The 22,727-nt window shown below is 52.9% G+C and overlaps 2 protein-coding genes across 8 annotated transcripts; both read right to left on the bottom strand.

Annotated features, from left to right (window-relative positions):
• Positions 1-3: 3 nt before the first annotated feature.
• On the bottom strand, positions 4-11,486 carry IL17RC (interleukin 17 receptor C). 7 transcript variants are annotated; one of them, XM_052664356.1, is made up of 19 exons: positions 11,189-11,486; positions 10,896-10,917; positions 10,569-10,721; positions 10,220-10,294; positions 10,020-10,129; positions 9,278-9,389; positions 8,961-9,005; positions 7,314-7,453; positions 7,047-7,106; positions 5,249-5,303; positions 4,982-5,163; positions 4,837-4,887; positions 3,416-3,461; positions 3,154-3,275; positions 2,826-2,885; positions 2,251-2,299; positions 877-972; positions 733-771; positions 4-638 (listed from the first exon to the last, which is right to left on the bottom strand). In XM_052664356.1, the coding sequence occupies exons 1-19, from the start codon at positions 11,291-11,293 to the stop codon at positions 28-30; spliced, it is 2,133 nt and encodes a 710-aa protein (XP_052520316.1). In that variant the 5' UTR covers positions 11,294-11,486; the 3' UTR covers positions 4-27. The 7 variants fall into 7 exon arrangements, with proteins under 7 accessions (XP_052520316.1, XP_052520324.1, XP_052491393.1 ...); XM_052664364.1 differs by having other exon boundaries at positions 4,837-4,884; XM_052635433.1 differs by having other exon boundaries at positions 10,031-10,129; positions 11,189-11,300.
• Positions 11,487-12,757: 1,271 nt separating this feature from the next.
• Positions 12,758-22,568, bottom strand: IL17RE (interleukin 17 receptor E). Its single transcript, XM_052646348.1, has 16 exons — positions 22,422-22,568; positions 22,084-22,099; positions 21,414-21,536; positions 20,697-20,794; positions 20,277-20,436; positions 20,043-20,182; positions 19,074-19,142; positions 17,943-18,009; positions 16,806-16,981; positions 16,678-16,725; positions 16,548-16,596; positions 16,214-16,365; positions 14,513-14,581; positions 13,982-14,033; positions 13,801-13,899; positions 12,758-13,314 (listed from the first exon to the last, which is right to left on the bottom strand). The coding sequence occupies exons 1-16, from the start codon at positions 22,551-22,553 to the stop codon at positions 12,758-12,760; spliced, it is 2,007 nt and encodes a 668-aa protein (XP_052502308.1). The 5' UTR covers positions 22,554-22,568.
• Between the last annotated feature and the right edge of the window lie 159 nt (positions 22,569-22,727).

Here is a 22,727-nt window from a genome sequence, read left to right as displayed (position 1 = left end):
CTACTTTATTCAAGTTCTGACTCCTGCCTAAGGGCCCATCCCGCGTCCTGTCCCCAGGGCCCCCGGGGGCCGGAAACAGCTATCCAGGGCGGGCTGCAGGGCCCGGGACACTTGCTCCGCTCTCTCCGCGAGCCATCGGGAGCGGGGGGCAGCGGGCCCCTGCAAAGTCCCCAGAAAGTCGGGCAGCTGTGAGGGCAAAGAGAAGACTGGCACGCTGCGGAACAAGGCGGGCACGGCGTCCGCGGGCAGCAGTTTGTCAAAGTAGGCCCCGACGTAGCGGCCGGGCGCGCGGCCCTGCAAGAAGTCTGGCAGCACGCAGCTGAGCGAGGCGGCGAAGGCATCGTGCGGGCCATGCGCCCTGGGCGCCGAAGTGGCATCCTGCAGCCACTCGCGGCACAGCGCCACGGCCCCGGGCGAAAAGAGCAGGACCACCACGCCGCCCTCCTGCAGGGTCTGGCGCCGCTGCGCGTGGAACCAGGCCAGCGCTCCCTGCGCGCTCAGATCGCGGCGGCTCCACAGGTCCACGGCCACGCGCAGCGGCAGCTGGCACAGCGCCGAGGCCAGGACGCCCACCAGGCGCTCGAAGCTCGCGTCGTCGGCGGAGTAGAGGAGCAGAGCCGCGCGGCTCCGGGAGGCCGCTGTGGGAGAGAACAGAGCGGGAGGGAGACGTGAGCTGGCCCGAGGCCCGGCCCGCTGGGGGCGGCCCCCCGCCCCGCTCTTGCTCACACTCACCCCCCGCGCGGATGTTCTCCTTCAAGAGCCTCAGCCACCCTGCGAGGGGAGACGAGCGGAGGCAGCCAGTCAGCCCGGTCCCCGCTTTCTCCTGGCCAACTTCCAGTCCTGCCCCTGGGGAATGGGGAGCTGGGAAGCGCTCACCTTTCACAGGGTTCATTTTGAGAAGAAGGAGAAGGAAAAGCACAGCGGCCAAGAGTAAGCAGGCCAGCCAGACCAGGGCCCAGCGCTGGTGGATATCTAGGAGAATGAAGGGAGAAGATGGGCTTGTTAAGAGACCCCTACTTCATGAAGGAGAAAAACTGAGGCTCAGAGAAATGAAGAGAGTTGCCCAAAGTCAGAGCTCATAGGGTCAGAATACAGGATATGAACACAGATCAATCTACTTGAGTGACCTTGGATAAGTGATTTCACCTTCTGCCTCAGTTTTCACCTCTGTAAAACTGAGATAACAGTGGTATCTACTTCACAGGATTCTTGTGAGGACTATATGTATTGATCCACGTAAAGCACTGAACACAATGCTGGATGGACATAAGTGCTCAGATGTCAGCTAAGATTCTTGACCCCACTCCAAGGCTAGGGTTGCTGCACTCTTGACCTCACTCTCTTGGATGACTGCAGCAGCCTTCTATCTGGTGTCCCTGACCTCTTTCTTTTTTGCCTCTAACTCATTACCACATAGCTCAGTTGGTAAAGAATCCACCTGCAATGCAGGAGACCCCAGTTAATTCCTGGGTTGGGAAGATCCCCTGGAGAAGGGATAGGCTACCCCACCCCAGTCTTCTTGGGCTTCCCTTGTGGTTCAGCTGGTAAAGAATCCACCTGCAGTGCAGAGACCTGGGTTTGATCCCTGGATTGGGAAGATCCCCTGGAGAAGGGAAAGGCTACCCACTCCAGTATTCTGGCTGGAGAATTCCATAGACTATACAGTCCATGGGGTCCCAAAGAGTCTGACACAACTGACTGACTTTCACTTTCACTTTCACTACCACATGGCAGCCCGAGATCTTTTTAAATGCAAATTTGATTATAGCCTTTCAGGAAGTTCCTGCTATTCTTAATATAAAATCCAAATTGGTTACATTGGTTCCCAAGGCCCTACAATGGCCCTCATGTCATCTCATTACAGAGGTCTACCTCTCAAAACACATTCACACTGGCCACCTTGGAGTTCCTCAAAAAATCACCCAGGGTCTTCACAAAAATGCATCTTTACCTACCCCCTTCATCTAGCTCAGCCTTCAGAGTTCACTTCCAACCTTTCCCCTGAACTTGCCTGACCTAGATCAGCTCCCCTCTATAAGCATTCAGGGCTTTGGACACTGGCATGAGGACAAGGATTGTGTCTCTGGTGATGCTGGGATCACCAGATTAGTTTGTGAATTAATGAAGGAATTACCCTCTGGTTGATCTTAGCCAGGAAAGGACAAGGCCATTGTGTGTGCTTCCCTGGGAATGGTCCCTGTCAAGATTCCAGCTCCCGGTACAGATAAGGGCAGTTCTTGTAATACTCACACTTGTCCATGGGGCAGGCCCAGAGTGCTCCCAGGTCACTGTCCCACAGCTGTAAGATACAAACAAAAGCAAATCCAGGGCCCCAGCTTGGTGTTCCACACCCACCAAGTTCCGGTCCCAAATCTGCAGCCTTGACCATGCATATTTCCCCCTACACACAGCAGGTTGCCACAAGCTGCTCTGCTTTGCTCATGCTGTGCCTGTTTTCTGGACTGTGCCTTCCTCCTGGTGCCAGAACTGGCCCACAGGAAGAGACCCTTACTTGAATGTCCCCTGGAACCCAAAGCTTAACACATTGGTTATTGACTGTCTTAACCCAGTGGTTATCTGTTTGCTGGTTTCTTACCCAGCAGCGAGCAACTTGGGGACAGTGGCTCAACCCTTAGCTTCCCCTGGGCTGGACAGAAAACAAGCACATGGATGGATGGCTGCTGGAGGACAGTGAGGAGGACCCTGACCCAGAAGGGTTCTCACTCTTTCCTGCTGGGCACAGGAAGAGGTACAAAAAGTTTAAGACAGGGTTTGAAGCCTGTTGCCTTTTGGCACTGGGAAGGGCCCTCCTGCCACCTACTTACCTGTAGACACTGGCCCGACTGCACGTCTTGTAGTAACTGCTCTCCAAGGCGAGCTGCCCTCTGCCAAGCCAAGGAGTGGGGGCTGTCACCTAGAGGCACCACACCTAGGAGACCACCTGGCTACAGGCGGGCAGAATAGTTGGGGAGGGGGGCTGGGAGACTTCTGAGAGGCCATTGAGAACAAGGTCCAAGTCTAAGTCACCCCCACATCCCAGAGACCAGCACAGGGCTTGGCTTGGAGGAGCGGAATGTGAAGAGAGTGAAAATTTGAGGTCAGGTGTGAGATGGAGCTAGAAAGGGACATGGAGGAGGGCCCGCCATCCCTCACCGTGGATGCCCTGCTGAGCAGTGGGGTGCAGCCACTGGGTTCCAAGGCACAGAGGGAACCATTGTCTTGGGGGCCTCGTGTCTCCACCAGCAGCATGTCATCCTTGAGGGGCCCCAGGGAGTCTGGAAAGGGTGAGAGCCCACTCTGAGTTAGACCCAACCCAACCCTGCTCCATGCCTGACCTTCACCCCATGGGCTGGCACTTCCTGGGCTCACCCCATTGCAGTGGCCTTGCCCCAGCCTCCCCCGAGGTCCCACTCACCAGCCCACAAGCACTCTTGCATCTGTAGCTTCTCCCAGGTGCTCACCTGCTCAGAAGAGGCCAGAGTTAGAGACATGAGGAAAAGAGAAGCTGAGGCCAGAAAAATCAGAAGAGAAGGAAAGAGAGACAAAGGGGAGGCCTGTCGGGTTGGGGGAGGAGGTGGTCTGGACTCTGGACCTGAACTTAGGCAGATCTACGTTCAAAGCTGGTTAATGAGGAATCACTCCATCTTTCTCAGCCTCAGCCTTGTGAGGTTATCTGTGCTAACGGGTCTGACGGCCCTTAATTGCTTCCCTGTGTAATCTCTAAGCTGTGTCTGAACTTTTTTGTGATTCCATAGATTGTAGCCCACCAGGCTCCTCTACCCGTAGGATTTCCCAGGCAAAAATAGTGGAGTGGGTTTATTTCCTTCTCCAGGGGATCTTCCTAACCCAGAGATAAAACCTATGTCTCCTGCATTGGCAGGTGGATTCTTTACCACTGAACCACCTGGGAAGCCCAGCCTAAATTAGCTCTTTTCATTTCTTTAAAAAAATAAAATTTGTTTTTGAGGTGGACTATTTTAAAAGTCTTTATTGAATGTTACAGTAGTGCTTCTGTTTCATGTTTTGGTTTTTCAGCTGCAAGGCATGTGGAATCTTAGCTCCCCAGCCAGGGATCAAACTTGCACCCCCTCCACTGGAAGGCAAAGTCTGAACCACTGGACTGCCAGGAAGTCCCTACTCTTTTCATTTCTGATAGCACTTTATATACTCCCTTCTCGTCTAATCACCTTTTCAAAGAAGACTCATCTGACTGCCCCTCTTGAAACTGCAACTACAACCCTCCTTTATCCTTCCCCATCTTTTTCTATAGCAATTATACACAATTATAACAGACTATGTAATTTACTCATTATGTCTACTGTCTGTCTTTTTCCATTAGAACATAAGCTCTCTAAAGGTGGGAATATTTACTGGTTTTATTCACTGACACAGCTATCCCAAGAGCCTAAAACAGTGCTTGGTGTATAGTAGGTGCTCAATAAATCTTGAATTAATATTTTTATAACCACCCTTTGAAGTTGTAAAGCAACCCATTTCTCCAGGTAGGGAAATGGGATAATTATAACAAGTATCAAAGCAGCTAAGGTTTGCTGAACATTTAGTTTGTGCCAGTCACCAAGGTGAAGCACTTATTTAATCTTCATCTATGAAGTAGTTACTGTTATCATCCCAATTAAATACATGAGGAGACTGACATTCAGACAGGTGAAGTGCCCAGGCTCGCATGCCATGCACTGCTAAGGTAAACAGTGGAACTCCTAAAGAGGCAGTCGGTAACCACTTTGTTCCAGGGACCCAAGGATAAAGTGGATCCAGAAGACTAGGGGTCCGTGCAGGTCCTGTCCCCAGCTCAGCTCTCTGGCGCCCCCTTCTTGCCTGGACACAGACGTTGGGGTGGCCTTTCCGCAAGGGGAACTCAAGAACCTTCTGTGGAAAGAGGGTAATGCATGAGGTCATGAAAGTGGGCTCCTGGGCTCCCATTCCTTCCCCAACCCCAGGAACCTCCTGCCGCTTCACTTACATTCACTGTAACGTTTTCTCGGGGCAGCGGCGGGACCAGCGGCAGGCAGGGGCCCCCATCCAGTGCCTGCCAGCACAGAGTGGCCTCAGCGGGCAGGGAGCACGGCGCGTCTAGCCGCCAGCCCCGCGAGGGAAGCAGCTGCAACCGGGCAGCGCGCCAGAGGTTTCGGTGTGCGCGGGGGTCTGCAGGCAGAGGACAGGTCACTGCACTGCTCACCAGCAGGTCCCTTCCGCACTGCTCCCGCCCTGGCAGGACCTGTTCACTCACCCTCCCTAAAGGGGCAAATGCTGGTCCTGACAGAGTCGGGCTCCAGAGGCCACACCTAGAAAGGAAAGAGAGCTCCACAGGTCAGTTCAACCCAGCCAACCCTCTGCTTAAAGCCCTGAGGATGCATTCATTCAGCCCCAAAGAGTCAGCCCTCCTTGGCCCTCCTTATCCACTTTCCCTCATCCTCAGATTAGAAATATTTGGGGAGAAAATTCCAGAAAGTTGCAAAAAGCAAAACTTGAATTTGTCTACACGAAATTGTTTACATAGCATTTAAGTTGTATTCGGTATTATGAACAATCTGGAAATGATTTAAAGTATATGGGAGTATGAGAGTAAGTTGTATGTAAATACTGCACCATTTTATATCATATAAAGGACTTGAGGATCACAGACTTTGGTATCCACAGAAGTCCTGGAACGAATCCCTCTAGGATAGTGAATATAGAGGGAGGACGTATTTTATAAATATATGGTCTTCTTGTTCTCTGCAAAGCCCGAAAATTGCACACATTTATTCTTTCAGCAATCCCCATGCCAACATCTGGCAACATCTTCACTCGACAAATTTTTAATGAGTACGTACTACGTGTCTTAGCACTATGGTAGGCATAGGGACATTCGACAATTAAATCCACAATCACTTTGTAAGAACACACTACTTGCCAGGCACTGTGCTAAGTGTGAAGGACACATCCATTTATTCTCCATTTATTCTTCCAATAGACTTTTTAAGTGTACCCATTCGTGGCTTAGCCTTGTTCTAAGCACAGGAGAAATAGAATAATTTATTCAGTAAACCTTTAAGAGCACCTACTATGTAGCAGGCATTGTGCTTGGCAATCAGAACATTTATGTCACAGCAAACATTTCATGAGTGTCTGTTATATGTCCTAACACTGTGCTAAGCAGTAGAGTTTCACGTGTTCATTCATTCATTAACTTAACAAACTTGATTAGCACCCACTACATGCCAAGCATTATGCAAAGCTCCAGGGAAATTACTAACTTTGAATAGATTATTATTTCCTTGCCTTCAGGGAAATTACAGATTCACAGTTGTAGTAAGAATAAAACATGTATACAAATTAATAAATTAAGCACTCCATTTATTGAGGATTTGTCTTGTGCAAGAAGAGACAGGTGCCCAAATAACAAAAGCAATGATAAATAATGAACAGAAAAGAGAGAAATGCAAGAAGATTTGGAGACAGGAGAGGCCAGGAGTTCGAACAAAAGCTTTGGGAAAGAGGTAACATTTGAACTGGAAGGATTAGGGTGTATGAAAAAGAAGTGAGGGCATTTCAGGTAGTGAGAATGAGAGATGTTAATATCAGAGGTAAAACATGAGACCTGATGACCAATTAAATGTACAGAGGGAGAATGTATTATTATAGCATATATAAGCTGGAAGTAACACACTTCCTTGTAACAGCCCTCTTAGGCTGGTACTGTTATTCTCATTTTATTTATAGGAAACAAGCTCAGAGAGGTGAAGTGAATTGCTCAAGGTCACAGAGCTAGGAAATGGCAAGAATCAGGATTCAAATGACTCCGAGTTCATAACACAGGCTCTGCTCTCCAGGGAGGCCCAGAGAGGGAACTAGAGGAGTGGCAGAAGCCTTCAAAGGGCAGAAAGAGTGTTCAGGGCATACACAAGCAGTAGACACAGGACAGCAAACGTCAAGGGGGGCCAGCCCCCCTAGGAGCCATAGATTCCACCAGGCAGGTGAAGACTAACCCTCTCACCAATTCCCTGATCCCCTTCCCCGGGCCCCCAGCCAGATTCTGCCCCTACCTGAATACAGAGACAGGGGACCAGGTCTGTGTGGTTCAAGGTAATGGTCTGTGGCCCAGTCTGTGGGACAAGTAGAAGGGGAGAAGCTGGAGAAGATGAGTAGGAGGAAGGCTGCAGGCCAAAGTTAAAGGACACTTGGCAGGCAGCTATTTCCCCACCGATGATCCTTGCTTTGACCGTGGGTGGCTGTGTCCTTTTCAAGGGTCCCCTGTGATAAGGCATTTGCAACTTTAGCATGGGCATGGACTTGGGGAGGGGAGGCCTCACCAGGTTACTGTGCCACCAGGGTTTTATAGGGCCCTGGTCCTGGTTCCAGTACAGGGAGAGGCCAAAGTGCTGCTCCTCAGAGACGTCCAGCACCAGGCGTACGTCCTCACCATCTGCAGACACGTTGAGCCAGGGCAGGGCTGCGGGGGGATGCAGAGACAGACAGTCTTCCCTCACCGCTTCCGCACACCCAAGCCTGGGTCATACCCAACCACTGCCCTTTGGAGTTTCCTTCAAACCCCTTAGACTAGGGGGGTCCTGAAGGGCAGAGCCTGTCTCCATCGCAAGCCAAACTTTGGCCGCACCCCAGGATGGAGCCTGTGTAGATCCCAGTAGGGGGTCTGGAGATGGCTCTTCTCCTTGTTTCTCCCTCTGCAGCCAGAAAGTACCCTGTAGCCACTAAAATAAAGCATTCTCCTCTGCTCAGAACCTTCTGATGCCCGCCCTCACCACCTCACTCCCACAGTAAAAGTCAGGGTCCTTACAATGCCTGCAAGTCCCTCTCGTCTGGCTGCTGTGACCCCTCTAATCTCATTTCCTAGTACTCATGTCCTTAATTTACCTGCTGCAGACACACTGTCCTTCTTACTAACACTTAAACATACCAGACACGCTGCTGCCCCAGGCCCTTCGCACTGGCTCTTCCCTCCATATGGAACCCTCTCCCCTCAGATACGCATATGGCTCCTCCCTCGCCTCTTTCAGGTCTTTTGCTGACTGACCACTGCCACTCCCAACCTCCATCTCCCTCTTCCCTGAATTTTCTCTGTAGCATTAATTACCATCTAACTTACTGTATATTTCACACTTGGAAGTGTCCTCTGTCACGTCTACTATGACCCTGACTCCCAGCTAGAATGTCAGCTCTGTGAGGGCAGGGATTTTTTTTTAATTGGTTTATCTCCAGTGCCTAGGGATATTCCTTGGGCAGAATGATTACTCAATAAATATCTGATGACTGAGCGAATCAAGGTCTACTGAATGAATAAAGACATGAAATCTGTGATGTGTATCTGCATATCAAAGCCCTGGTGCTGAGCAGTCTTAAATGAATTACCAAAGAGGCATCAAGCTTAAGTTTAAGAAACTAAGCAGAAAATGAAGTTGAATTAACTTAAGAGTTCAGAAGCCCCACAGTGTTTCTGTCTTGATGTGCTGGTAGTTACACAAGGGTACACATATGTAAAAATTAATTGAACTGGAACGAAAATTAGTGCACTTTACAGTTTTCTGTATGTATGGTACACCATAATAAAGTATTTTTTTAAAAGGAATGAAACAAAAGTCCAAATAGTCCATGTGAAAAACATCATCAGAACCTTGAGATCCTTAGCCCTTATTTTATGGTTTAAAGCTATTTTTATGTTGATATATTGGGGCGGGGTGGGGGTTACACCATAATCCTGACCATGCTTTGGGCCTCTGGATGTCTCTGGTATGAACAAATATTTTTTCTAAGGAGTGAGAATTCACCTTTGAATGCCTGGCACTGAGTAGGAGCTACTGTAGATCATGTGTGATAAATGAATGAATGAGCTCTGTGAGCCTGTGGGGTGTGGCAGCCAGACTTGAAGTTGACTCCCAGGGTCCCTCCCACTCCAGAACAAGCCCCTCCCTCCTCCCAGCCTGGCTGGACCTAGCTCCTACCCCAGCAGCTCTGAATGTTGTCCTGGACTTCCAGACCCCTGCAGTCTGGGGAGAGATCACAGAAAAGCCTCCAGTGGGGTTAGGGGCCAAAGAAAAGAGGGGAGCAAACCAACCCCTGGGAAGACTCCCTGTCCCCTCAATATCACCCATATCTACTTCAGTGCCCACTGGGGAGCAATGTCACCTGGGGAGGCTGGGGGTGAGAGTGCCTGAGTGAAGTTGGGACAAGGAAAGGGGCAAGTGCAGAGGGGCAGTGGCCAGTGGGGAGAGAGACAAGGGGCCAGACTTGGGGCCCCTCAGGCTCTGGGGTCACTTACCAGGGAGCTGCTGCGTGAGATTGAGTTCCTTCTGGTACCTGGGCTGAGTGTAGGACCAGATTTGCACCTCAGCACCCAGGGCAGCCTCGAAGCAGTCAAATACTACAGAGCCCTGTGAGGAGAGGGTGGCGGAAGGCTGGTGGTATAAGGCTCAGAATCCTCTCCATGGACCCCTCTCCACTTGCCCTCTGCCCTGTTCCCAACCAATGACTATACTGTATGGCCCCAAATTCCATCATGTCCTCAAGGACGCTAGTGCTAAGATACACACCTTCAGGAGGAGTGGCAGCAGGGCCAGTTAAGGGATTACACCCACCCACTCAGTTAAGGGATTACAAAAGAAAAATTAAACTTTCTAAGACTCTTCCGAGCTGGGCATTATACCAGGTATTTTACATATATCAACTCATTTAATTCTCACAACAGCCATATGAGATAGGACTATTCTTTTTTTTTTTTTTTGGTGGGGGAGGCACATCTCATGGCTTGTGGGATCTTAGATCCCTGACCAGAGATCAGACCTCAGCAGTGAAAGCTGGAAGTCCCAACCACTGGACTGCCAGGGAATTCCCGAGGTGGGACTACTCTTATTCCCACTTTACAGACAAGCAAACTGAAGCATGAAGGACTGAAACGACTTGCCCACAGCCCTGCCGAGATTAGGACTTGAGATAATGCACGTGAAAGTACTTCATGAATTTCATCTTTAGGAAGTGGTTAGCGTTTTTATTATTTTGCATACCACAGACTGACCAGGCTGCACGAGGGCAGCGGGCACTTGCACCTCCAGCAGGACGCAGTGGGCAGTAGGGTAGGCCTGGAAGGAGAGCACGATGTGGGCCTGGAGAGAGGCTGTGAACAACAGGGCGGGGAGGTGGTCAGGCCCAGGAGGGAGGGCAAGGCTCTGGGCAGGGACAGCTGGGTCGGCCAGCTTCTCCTCACCATTCCTAGGCTCCTCAAGCTCTGGGTCAGCTGCTCTTCTAAACTTCTCTTCATCTTCAGGATCTTCCCAGTACCCTGGAAGGGCCCGAGAGCAAGGCACAGCTCCAGCCTCGGCTCTGGGTTTGGCTTCCTTCCAGGAAGCTCGGTGCTTGGAAGCAGAGGCCAGGCCTGGGGCCTGGGGGGTGGGCGGTGAGACCAGGCTGACTTGGGGGGTGTGCACTGGCCAGTGTTTTCCAGGAGAATCTGAGGATGCTCAGGCTACCTGACAGACTCCCCCCGCCCTGTCCTCGTGTCCACATCAGACACACTCACGTGCACCCAATGCCCAGTCACAGGATGACAGGCTCACCGTGCACGGCCAAGTGGACGGCCACACGCACACAGAGGTCACAGTCAGTCTCCTCATGGCACCTCAGCACCAGCTCTGTCTGCAAGCGTGTGGGCACCAGCACGGGGCCTGGGGCGGACACGAGGCTCCCAGGCAGGCAGAGCACGTCACCATCTGTATGTGAAGGGCGGGATAGGTGCTGAAGCCTCTCAGACCCAGAGTCTGGTTGCACCTGACACCCCCGGAGGGCCAAGGAGCTTTGGGCTCTCCCTAGGCTGAACAGCTCCCACCCTGTTCCCTGCTGCCAAACCAGAAAGATCTTTTCTCTCTAAAAGTAGAGCTACTCACCCCAGAGGTGACAGGACAGGCCCTGGGAGAGAGGTAAAGACAAGTCAGAGTTTATGCTTCTGAATCTAACATTCCCTCCGCCACCGACTCTTTCTCCCTTTTTCGAGTCCCTCCCAGAAGAACTCAGATCTAGCTCTTGCCCCCTCCCCATTCTTCTCTTACCCCATCAGCACCCGACAGACCAGCCAGGGCGGTTCTGACAGGGATGGCAGTGACAGGAGCCAGGCTAGGGCCTCGACAGCCCCAGACCGAACCCAGAGTCTTCCTCAGCCCGCCCAGGGCCCCAGACTCACCGGAGAGCAGCGGGCCGTGTCCTGAGGCCCCACAACCCTCTCAAGAGAGAGGACCACGGGGTTCCGGCCCAGAGCCAAGGACAGAAGGAACCAGGGCACAGGCATCTTCCAGGTGCCAGGCAGCACCCAGGCCTGAGGCCCTGTCCTGCGCCCCCCCCCGAGGGGGGGCAGACACCACACCTCTTCTCCCACTCAGCCGCGGGCCTCGAGGTAGGAGAGGCTGGAATCGTTCCTCAGCCTTGGGGTCCCGGCGCTGGCCCGCTCGCGCTCTCCTCTCCCAGGAGTCCTGACTCCAGGCCAGTCCCGGTCAGAGTGCTTTCGTTTTGGCTCCTGGCAGGCAGCCGTCTGTTCCCGCCCCGCCCGGTCCCTCCCACCGACACCAGACTTGGGAGCCAGCAGCCCTGGATTGGAGTGGTGGCTCAGTCCCTCCTCCTCTTCCCCTCCTCCTCCTCCTTCTCTGCGGACACCTGGCTGGGAGGGGCCCCTGGAGAGGGTGGTGGCCTAATGGGTGAGTAAGGGAGCTCTTACTCACTCTGGGAGTCCCTGAGGAGGAGGATTCTGGGCAATCCTGGGTCATTTTCACTTCCCATATGACTCTGGGACTCCGGGTCTCTTCCCACATTCTCCTTGGGCCTCACTGTGGGACAGGAGCACTAAAGGCACAAGAAAGTGGGCTTCTCATCACTGCTTGGCTTATGCTGAAGTGTGGCGTCGGGGGGAGGAACCCAGGACCCAGAGGCAGGAAGACAGGGTCCTAATTGTGCTGTTGCCACAGGCTAGCTGCGTGACCTTGGACCCACACCACCTGTTTTTCTTTTTTCTCTCTGAAGAACCACAGTGAGGATCAAGATCTCCAGATCCCTCTTTGCCTTTTCAGAGGCACTGCTTGTGAGAACGTGACAAACGTGGATATGGATGTGGACACAGAGGATCTGGGCCCACAGAATGATGTATAACCACCCCTGGGTAGGGTAATGCTGACCCTTCCCCCAGCTCAGCACCCTGGGCACACTGAAGAGGCACCTTGTGTTTCTTAGCTTACCCATCATGTTTTCTTTTATTCATCTTTCTCTCAGTCTCCACTGTCCCACCTCTGCCCCCACTACCCAGGGTCAAAGACTTTCCCTGGATCCAGAGCCCTCCCTCCCTCCAACTGTGGGCAGGGCCCCCTTCTGAAAAAGGTGAATCCTTAGCCCCAAAGGGGTGTTCTGCCCTCTCCCCCTGCCCCCTCCGCCCCCCACTCCATCTGGAGGCGCCTCCCAGTCAGAAATGCCATCTCTCCTGCCTCCCCAAGCCCTAAGCTCTCCGTGTGGACTGGAGCCTACGTGCACTATTCTCTGAAACTTTTGGAGAGAGGAAGTGTGATGATCCCCACCCACCACAGGACAGAGGTCAAGGGCGTCCTCGGTAAAGAGAGACTCTCCCTGAGGGTTCTGAGGAGGCATGAGCAGGAGGAAGAGGCTGAGCACTGGGGTAACGTGGGGAGTGGGCGGGGACGCTGAGTGAGGGGGTTCCAGCCAGTGGCCCTAGGCCTGCAGTCACAGACATCCTGACTGCGCTGAGCTCTGTTCAGCCGTGGTCGGCAAGTTTGGCGGCCTCCAGTTCCAGCCTGCGGCACAGCTCCACGCGACCCCGCAGGCGCGGCCGGGCGACGAAGCAGCCCCCGGTGGTGGCTTCAGTAGAAGCCCGAGTGTCCAGGGCGCGCAGCAGGCGCGGCAGGTCGTGCAGCAGGCGGTAGCGGGGCAGGGCGCGCAGGGGCGGAGGAATGTCGCCCTTGGCGCAGAGACGACTAAAGTAAACCAGCAGCAGCAGCGGGCGCGGGGCGGCGTGAAGCAGGGCGCGCAGAGGCGCAGCGCGAGGATCCGGGCCGCCGGTGGGGCTGGGGCCGGCGCTGCTCCACAGAAGTACCACGGTGCCCCGCTCCCGCGCCACACGCGCCCGAGCCTCCCAGAGCCACGGCAGGGGGCCGACGCGCGCCACCCGCGTGCCCTCCCAAAGGTCCACGATCACGTCGCGCCCACCGCCCAGCGCGGCTCGCAACAGTTCAGCAAGTGCTCCCACCAGGCGCCGCTGCGCCTCAGACTCCGCCACGTGCAGCAGCAGCACCGGCGGCGCTCGGCCCGGGCCTGGGGGCGGGAGCAACAGATGAGCAGGGTGCGGGGCTAAAGGAAAACGCAGCCCTCTCCTCCCAGGCCTCGGGGCTACCTGATAGAGTTGAACGTCACCCCGCCTCCACCTTCCCTGTTCCTCATCTGCGCCAGGGTTGGGTACCCAAGGCAGCTTTAGTCTATAGGGCACCTTTGGGCTAATTTAGATAAAGGTGCCCCGGAAGAGGCAAGGGCCAGGGCGACAGGTGCAGCGCAAGCTGCATTTCCACCGCACTTGCCTCTTGCCTAGAGACGCCGCAGAGAACTACCTGCAGAGGGACCTATGTCCTGCTTTAACCATCTCTGCCCACTAGGGGGCCTAAGGCTAAAAGCCTTGGTAACACAGGACGGGTGCCCAGAGCAGGGAGGAGGCTCTTTGGGAAGGCATCCTCGGCAGGGGAGCAATGGGAGGGCAACTGGCCTAGGAGCCAAAAAAGTCCCCAGGTTACCTCCCAGTGAGCTTACCTGACAGTGGACGCCGGCACGTGAGAATCAAAACAACTCCCAGCAGGGTGGTGAAGGCCAGCAGTGCCAGGATCAGGAGCCCCAGGCGTCTGTGAGAGACTGAGTCAAGCAGGGTGAGGCGAAGCCCAGCTCCTCTGTGCCCAGCCTCCCTCTCACTCCCCAGCCCCTCCCCAGAACTCACCATCTGGACACAAGAGGCGCTTCCAGGCAAACTGGACATCTGACCTCCACACCTGAGGGCAGAGAGCCCCCCACCCTTGTGAGCCAAGGTAAACCCTTCTCCCGGGGGAAGCTGAATGAGGTGGGAGGATGGAGAGGGGGACCCTGGAGAGGGCATTCCTCTAGCACAGGGTTTGCGCCTGGGCCAGCTTTGGCAAACTCAGAAAGTAAACCCAAAGTGGACCAGGGCACCCACGAGGAGCTGGAGGGGCACAAGTCCTGACTGAAGCAATCAGACGCCACTGAGCTCCCACCCCAATTACCATGTCTGAATGTGGACACAAAGCACCAGGTTTTCTGAGTTTTCAAGAAATGCTGGAAATCAACTTTTAAAAATATGACGTCTCCCACTAATTAAATGGTGGCAACTAATTCCAATTTCGAACACTGTGCTGGCCAAATCAAACATTTTTACCGACTGGATTTGCCCCGTGTGCCACCTGTGGCGTAGATGCCAGGGGTGTGTGTGCAGAGTGAGGGCAGAATTTCTTACCAGGACACAGCCTCCTGGCCTCAGGAAAGGAACGATGAGGTCTAGGGTCACTGGGGTTGAGCCCCGAGTCTGTGGGAACGAAGAGCAGAATGTCCCCATAGAGGCAAATCTGGCTCCGTGCAGCCCCTGAGCCTTTGCCCATGCGGTGGTCTTCCCTTCTCCACGCCACCCCCAATCCTACCAGGCTTAAGGCCAAGTGCCACCTGAACAAGAAGCCTTCCTAGGCTTCATTCCCAGATCCTGCTGATCATTCCCAGATCTGAACTGTGGCACAGATACACATTAATCAGGCACTCATCAACAAACACACTCTAGGTACTGACTCTGTACCAAGCCCTGAGGAAACAAGGTGGGCACAGACATCAGTTCTGTCCTCTAGTAGCTCACAAACCAGATCGTTAATCTCTGCCCTGCAAACCTGGAGGGAGAGCTTGTCCATTGGAAAGAATGTAAGTTGTAGAATCAGGAGACCACAGCTAGCAGTCAGGCTTAACACTGCCTTTGTTGTTCCTAGCAGTGGGATCTTTGCATCGAGATAGACTACCTTCCTCCTTGAGCCTCAGTTTCTTCATCTGTGTATAATGGATAATAATCCTTATGTTACTGGGCTACTGAAAGCCTCAGATGGGAATATGCAGGTGGATGCCGTTTACAGTACACAGTGCAGTGTGTATTCATTTAGTAGTAGTGCTTATTTATTACACGATAGGCTCCTTACGGGCAGAGGCTGTGTTACATGCTTTTCTTATATCTCCCAGGGCCTATTACAGAGTGGGAACATAGTGGGCACTGAATAAATGCACGCTGAACTGACGGCCCTCCATCTACAGGCAGGATGTGGCTTCACCCTGCGTTCTGGGGGTTAGTTAGGGTGGATCAACCTCCATTCTTTGGAAACACCCTCCACCCTGTCCCAGCCCTTCCTCAGCCTCCATTCTCCAGCCAGCTGTGAGCGGGTATAATACAGTGGCTCTCAAACCATGGTTAAACTCAATGATGTTCCCAGCTCACAGCAATAAAGGAGTCCTTGGATATAGCTCCCTATTTTAGGTCATCCCACATGATTTTGTCTTAAATCTATAGCATTTACTACCATCTGTCTGCTTGGGAGCCCTCAAAGACTATAAAACAAATAAACAAGCTGCATGTGAGAAAACTGAAAAGAGCGAGCCATGCTTAGTCAGCTTGGTGCTGTGGTTTTGCGGATATATTTGATGGTGGTTTTTATGTCAGATACACAGGAGAGAGTCTGCTAGTTAGCTGTTTTTAGTTCACATGATAGAGTTAAATCTGTCAGTGGTTCCCAGTGTTCTGCAAAGAGCACTTCAGCTTCCTGGGGCTCTGTCTCCCAGAGACAGAGAACTCCTGCCTGATGCCTTGTGGAGGCAGGCAGGGGTGTGTGGAGAACAGCTGGTTCAGGAGAGGGCATGAGTACAAAATGTGGTGGCAGCTGGAGTGGGTCAGAGAGCAGCTGGGAGTGGGAGGGCCAGCCTCTTGCCTGTTTATCCCTGTTGGTTCAGAAATGGAAAGGCCTAGAAACTGCTCCATCGAAGACTCCACTGACTGGCAGAGGAGGCAGCTGAATACAGGCTTATCAAGTTATTAAATCAGCAGATGCTGTAAGTCAGATATTTGGTTGCCTCTCCCTGATGTGTCTAATCAATAGGTCCCAGTGGGAGACAAACCCTGGCTAGGCCATACCTGGCTGACGCTGTACACGGGGGGCACCACGCTGTCCTGCCCCAAGCCTGGGTAGTTCCAGGCAGCACTGAAGGTGACATGTGTCCTTGAAGAGAGGTGAAGGACCACCTGCTGGGCCTGGGTATCCATGCTCACATTCCAGGATGGAGCTGCTGTGGAGGGGGGGAGGGGCGGAGAGCGTCAGGTGAGAGATGATGTTTTTGTGGGAGGTTATAGGAGCTGGGCTGCAGTTGACAGAGAAGTCTAGGGCAGGGACAGAGTTTGGCTTCACCACAGTTGTGTGAGGGTGAAATGGTGGGAGAGGGGTCCCAGCCAGGGTCACTTATTGGCTCACCGAATGTCTGGTGGGGGCATTCAATGTGGCTGCTGTTTCTAAAAGAGAACTGAGAAATCCAAGAATGGCACGTCAGCAAGCTCCAGGCACCATGCACACCCTTCCCGGCCCCTGTTGCCCATGCTGGTACCTTGAAGCAGAGCTGGGGATGCAAGTCCACTTTCTCCACGATGTACCACTGTTGGGGGAGAAGAGAGTTGAGAGCAGGGCCCCAGGCCCTAGCCCTGCTTGCCCAGGCCCTAGGAAGGCCTGACTCACCCCCTCTGACTCTCGAGCCATGGCATTGGGGAGGTCTTCGCAGAGGGGGGGCCAGCCCCTCCTCTGGCACAGGGAGGCCTCCAGCTTCAGTGGACAGCGGAGTGTCACGGCCATTACCATCTGATTGTGCTGGCTGTGGTCAGTGAAGTTCATTGACTCCCAGAAGTCTGAGCCATCTGGGCAGGCAGCAGGGGCAGAGAGTGAGGCCCAGGAGGCCTGAAACTGATCCCAATCCCCAGGGCATCAGGAGATGATATTTCTGAAGGAGCTTGGTACAGCCATGGTCTGCCTAGGTGATAAAGGAGCATGCCGCTTCCAGCCCCTCCTGTTACCTTTTATATTTAGCTACCTCCTCTCCTTCTTGCACCTCCCTTCTGGCCAACTCCTTGCTGCTCCCCAAACTCAAAATCTTCGTATCTTTTCTTACATTCCTCTCAGAATTAGGAATGCTTTATCCTCCATTCTCTTCTTTCTAAATCCTGCCCTTTTTCTGAGCCCAACTCAGGTGTCACCTCCTTTAGGAGACCTTTTCTATCCAGCCACCATGGGCTTCTCCCTACCCTGAGACAACCATCATGGGCTTCTCTGTCCCCACAGGTCATGCCCTATAGCCTATTCCTTAGTTACAATCCTGCCCTGGACCATAGGCTGCTTGGTGCTACTCATCTGTCATGTTTGAGCATCCTGTCTCTGCAATTTGGGCTCAACAATATGCATAGATGTCACCAACCACTTTCACATATAATATTGAATTCCAGTCTCATAAGGAGTTGGAAAGTGAGGCAGGGCAAGTATCATTATTTCACAGATGAGGCTCAGAGAAGAATGAGTAGCAGAGCTGGGAAGTGAGCCCAGGTCTTCTGATCCGCCCTCTTAGTACACTGCCTCCTGCGGTGGATATTTCTGAACCTCCCATAGTGCCCAGGACAATGTTCAACAGTCTGATTTAGCAGACATGGTAGTCCATGACTTGCCTCCGCACTGATTCCAGAGAAAGCGCCTCATGCTTTCTGCGGACTTCCTCCCATACCAGTGTAGAGGGTGTGCATGTGCGTGCGTTTGTGTGTATGTATGTGTGTGTGGGAGAGAGACAGAGAGAAGGTGTGCGTGCACAGGAGTCACATGAGCAGCACTCACAGGCTTCAGGCTGGCCCTGGAAGGGACATTTTTTGCGCCTCACGGTGTCCTCTTGCAGGTAGGATGCCTGTGGGAGAAAGGAACAGGAATGGAGGTTAGAGGACTGGCTTTCCCGACATCACTCAGACTTGAATCTCATTCTGGCTTGACTTTGCCTGGACACAAGCTGCCTGAGCCGTGTGGGGTGCAGGCCAGGGTGGAGGCACTTGGGGAGGAACTCCGGACTATAGCAGTGAGGTCAGTGAGGGAAGGGTTGAGTCCTCTTCTCTGGGAGAGGAGAACCCAGCCCCAGAAAGAGGCAAATCATGAGGTCCATGTTCCTCAACTTCTGCCTTCCCAGGTGTCCATTCTCAGCAATTCCCAAGCTGCCAAGTGCGCTGCCAGGCCTCTCCCCACAACACCCAGTGGTTGTACCCCTGGCAGGCGCTCCTCATTACATGTCTCTGCCTGTACCTTCCCTTTCATCTCCTTCCTGGTAACAAGGCCCCCAGACTTTTCTGTCTAGCCCAGAGGAGCCTTTTTTCAAAAATATATTTATTTCTTTGGCTGTGCTGGGTCTTAGTTATAGCACATGAAATCTTCAGTTGCAGCATGTAGGATCTAGTTCCCTGACAACAGATCAAACCCTGGCCCCCCTGCATTGGGGGTGTGAAGTCTTAGCCACTGGACCACCAGGGAAGTCCCTTAAAAGAAGTCTGAATGCTAGGCGCCCCCAGCCCTACAGGCAGAGGAGGAGGACTGCCATGTAGGGCTAGTGGGAATGGCACTTCTGGAGCCATATGCAACCTTGCAGTAGCCATGAGCCCTCACCCTAACGGCTCAGGACACCCAGTGAAGGCAGCTATCTATTCTGCTCTGTGGGTAGGCTGAGGCTGGATCTCAACAAAAGCAAGCTGGGTTTGGGTGGGGCTGAGGTTGGAATCACCCCTTGGAATATCCCATGATCAGCAGTACACCTCCACCTCTGACCCAGTGTGAGGCTCACTGTTACCTGGCACCAGTCTCCACCAGCATCTCATTAACACCAGCCCTTTTAAAACCGGACTCAGTGGAGATACACTTGACCAACTGTGCTGTCTGGGTGGCCTAGGAGTGGAGCCATGGACCACCCACACCTTTTCCTCTGCTTACCTCGATGCACAGACAGGGCAGAAGGAATTCATAAGGCAGGTCTACAGTGTGGCTCCCAGGCACAATTTTCTGTGGACAGTTCAGCAAAGGGAAAGATGAAGAGGGGGCTGAGAAAGAGCAGAGGCACCCTGGACAAGGGCAGGAAGAAGCTGGGAACTTACCCACCATACAGCCTGCTTTTCCTCTTATCTGAGACTTCTTTCTTTCACTGACAAATTTATTCTCAGGGGGTCTCTGTCCTGTAGTCTGACCATCTGCTCTAAGTGTCTCAATACATGGAATAGGGGGAGGGAGGAGCTGGGGAGAGGAATATACATTTATTGAGCCCCTACTGTATGCTAGGGAGGGTGCTAGGTGCTAGAAGCACCAACTCAGTGCATTAAATGCTAGCATCACGATGATGTTGAGAGGCATCATCATCATTTTAAATGTGGAGAGCTGAGGGACTTGGGTACAGCATCAGTCCCTGCAAATGGCTCCAACCGTATACAAGAGTATCCGTGATAACTGGAGGTTAAGGTGGGATGTCAGGCCATAGGCTGGGAGAACAGGGGACATCTCATTCTCTGAGGAGCAGTGACGAGAGAGAGAGATCGAAGGGTATCAAGACAGATGTGACCAATTTATTACTTTCTCAGGGAAAACAACTTCTTGGTGGAACTGAAAAGGCAACCTGAATCTCACTGAGGGTCATCGCACTGAGGTTAAGTGCCATATTCCTCACCTTGCAAGGCATTCATGGTTGTCCCAGGTCTCTACCCCCTCTTCCCTTCCTCTCCTGCCAGGAGACACGGCCCCCTATCTTCTTTCTCTAGTTCAAAGTCTTCATGACAGGCACTTCAGACTTGTAAGAAGTCTTGGACAATTACCATTCCTTTCTGGGCCTCAGTTTCCTCATCTGTACAATGGGTGGGTACTTTGGCTCCAGCCCTGTGTGATTTGGCTTTATAGGCAGATGGCACTCCATACCTGGGCATCGAAGGGATGGCTCAGGTCCTCACACTCCAGTGCCCACTGGTGGCAAAGACGCACACTGACCTCTGGGCCTGGAGGAATGGTCACTTGAATAGTCCTTTTCTCAGGCAGCAAGTCAAAGGAGAACTCAGGTCCTGGGGAGAAGGGGGATTTGGTGGCCTTGTCTCTTGGCCTTAGCACAGGCACCACTACTTGGCTCCACCATCTCCAGTCACATGATGTGCCTACCTCCAAGCTTTTGTGAGCCGGATCTGGAGAGATCTTCCCCTGTCTCTGGATCCACCGGCTGGGTTCTTTTGGAGCGCAGCCCCTTGTGGGAGGTATCTGGGGAGAGGCTGGAGTTGTGATGGCCCTTCTCAGACAGGCAGCAGCTACTCAGCAATTTCATCTGCAGGCAGACAGCAAGGTTGGCCTCAGGACAGAAATCAGGAACTCTGGCTTCTATTCCTGTCTATGGAGCAGCCCGAGGTACATCAGGGAAGCTGCCCAACATTTAAGCTTTAGCGTCCCTAACTGTGTAATGGACAGAATAGTCTACTTGAGCTCCACGCTTTCCCTTTCTCTTGAGTGACTGGAGAACAGGAGGAGAGGCCAGAAAGGGAAGGGCTGTGGGGCATAGGGCAGGGCTGGCATTGGCAGGGAGAGTACCTGAGCAGACACTGGCATCCTGTGTCTCCTACAGAACCAGAACTTGTAAGACTTTTCGGATTTCTGCACTAGGAGGTGGAGCCAAGCCCACTGGAGATCTGCACAGGGAGCAACACGTTTACTATGCAGTCCTCCACAGGCCCTCCCCATCTGAAGATGTGACCTGGTGTTGGACAGTCAATCATTTTACATCAGGGAGGGTAATGATCCCAAACGTCTATAGTCCTGCAAGTTATGATACAATCAAAGAGAATTAATTTCTTAAGTAGAGAAAAATCTATGTGTATACAAAGATTCATAGTAGCATTATTTATAACAGTGAACAATTATAAACTGTCAATTCTTAAGCAGTGTGTGGGAATTTAGTATGTCCCAGGGACTGAGGTAGGCAAGAAAAATGTAGAGCTGAATAAGATCTGTCTGTTCTTTCTTATAAGAACTTGCCTTACAACGAGAACATAGTAATAGTAAATTCATAGAACTGAAACAATTTTAATCCCAAGAATTGGTACCAGCTGAAAGGAGAAACAGTTCACAAAATGATACAACAGAACTCATCAGTAGTCACAGTGTGCTATTTCAGGATGGCCGAAGTCTCTGCTGAGGTTGATAACAGGACCAACATCTCTTTTAGTATGATACATTTTACTTGGCTCACCCCCAATTCCCCCAATTCCCATCTCCTCTAAGAATGGCCCAAAGCGCTATTTCTCATACCCAAGGGACCTGACACCAGATGCAAGCACCAGCAGTGGGGACGGTGGCAGCAGCAAGCACACCAAGGCTTTGGGGAGAGGGGAGGGGCCGGCTGGGTATGGTGAGGAATCTGGGCAGACCTTCCTGTGACAGAAGAAAAGGAAATCAGATGGTAAGGTCCCAGGACAAGTTGGACTTGAGGCTGAGCACTGCCACTTACACCCCGGCCAAGTGACTTGAGGCAAGTTACAGACTCCTGTAAGCCTCAGCTTCCTCATTCATAAAGTGGGCCTGCTGTCAAGCTTAAGTAAGATAATGCGTAGGAAAATACCTTGTAAAGTAGAAGGTACCGTAAAATAGGAAGGATCATTGTTGTACGACTGACTGGTGAGGGACTAGTCAAGGCGGAGTGCCTGGAGATTGACCTAGCTCTCATTTAATCCTCCCCACAGCTCAGGGACAACAGTTTTCATTGTACAATCATTTCTACTCTGCTGCTGTACCCCTCAGATGCCATGCACTGCCCGAAGCCATGTGTGGAGTATGTGGCAGTGTTGCAATGCAAATCCAGGCTTGTCCTCACTCTAAAGCCTGTGCTTTTCCCTGGATACTATGCCACTCCTCAGGTAGAGAACAAAAAATTAGAATGGAGGAAACAGGGAAGGGGAGCAGGGCAGGGAATGAGACTCACCAGTGAAACTGCCATCCTGAAAGCACAGGGCCGGGTAGGGAAAAGAAAGGACAGAAGTATAATTAGCAGAGGTTCTCACAGGGGTGTTCTCCCTGCTCGAGACCCATTAACCAATAGTCCATCCACTCCGGCTCTCTTCTTCCCAGGTCCACCCTGCCCAGGCCCTCAGTGCCCTGGGACTATGGCTATCCCTTCAAGATGGTGTAGAGGACACGCTGATGCTGCCATCAGAGCTTAGGGACTGGGTGATAGGAAAGGACAGGCAGCAGAGTGGGGAGTTTTATGAATGAGCCTGTGCGCGCCAGGTGTCCCCACCAGCAGTGGCAGGCCCACCTTACCATGCAAGAGGCCAGTAGACAGCGGGTGCTCCAGCGGGGAAGGAAGGGGCAGCCAATCCCAGCAGAGGCAGACAGGCCAGTGAGCAGCTGGAGAAGAGGCAGGAGCAGGGCTGCTGGTCTGGGGCTCCCCATGGGCTTCCGTGGGGTCAAGGCGCCCAGTGCATGGCTGCACGGCCCGAAGGAGGGCGGCAGGGCCTGGGCCGGCTAGCTGCGCAGCAGCCGGGAGTGCAGTGCCAGCAGGAGCCCTCGTCTCGGCCTGCCCCTGCCCCGCCCTGCCCCAGAGCTCCTCCTCGATCCCAACCAGCC

This window comes from Budorcas taxicolor, chromosome 1 (genome assembly GCF_023091745.1).
Source record: "Budorcas taxicolor isolate Tak-1 chromosome 1, Takin1.1, whole genome shotgun sequence".
Lineage (NCBI taxonomy): Eukaryota > Metazoa > Chordata > Mammalia > Artiodactyla > Bovidae > Budorcas > Budorcas taxicolor.
The sequence above is the reverse complement of the archived record's forward strand: the minus strand, read 5'-3'. Positions and strand labels throughout refer to the sequence as shown.

Excerpts from the sequence above, each read along its gene's own strand:
- IL17RE (XM_052646348.1), bottom strand. The coding sequence starts at position 22,553 with ATGGGGAGCCCCAGACCAGCAGCCCTGCTCCTGCCTCTTCTCCAGCTG. Across the intron at positions 20,437-20,696 it reads GGATGCCAGTGTCTGCTCAG|ATGAAATTGCTGAGTAGCTG; the intron begins GTACTCTCCCTG and ends GTCTGCCTGCAG. Across the intron at positions 14,582-16,213 it reads CCGTGTACAGCGTCAGCCAG|ACTCGGGGCTCAACCCCAGT; the intron begins GTATGGCCTAGC and ends TCGTTCCCACAG.
- IL17RC (XM_052664348.1), bottom strand. The coding sequence starts at position 11,046 with ATGGGGAGGGGGCAAGAGCTAGATCTGAGTTCTTCTGGGAGGGACTCG. Across the intron at positions 10,722-10,895 it reads CCTGTCCTGTCACCTCTGGG|ATGGTGACGTGCTCTGCCTG; the intron begins GTGAGTAGCTCT and ends CTTCACATACAG. Across the intron at positions 3,462-4,836 it reads ACCCCAACGTCTGTGTCCAG|GTGAGCACCTGGGAGAAGCT; the intron begins GCAAGAAGGGGG and ends TCTTCTGAGCAG.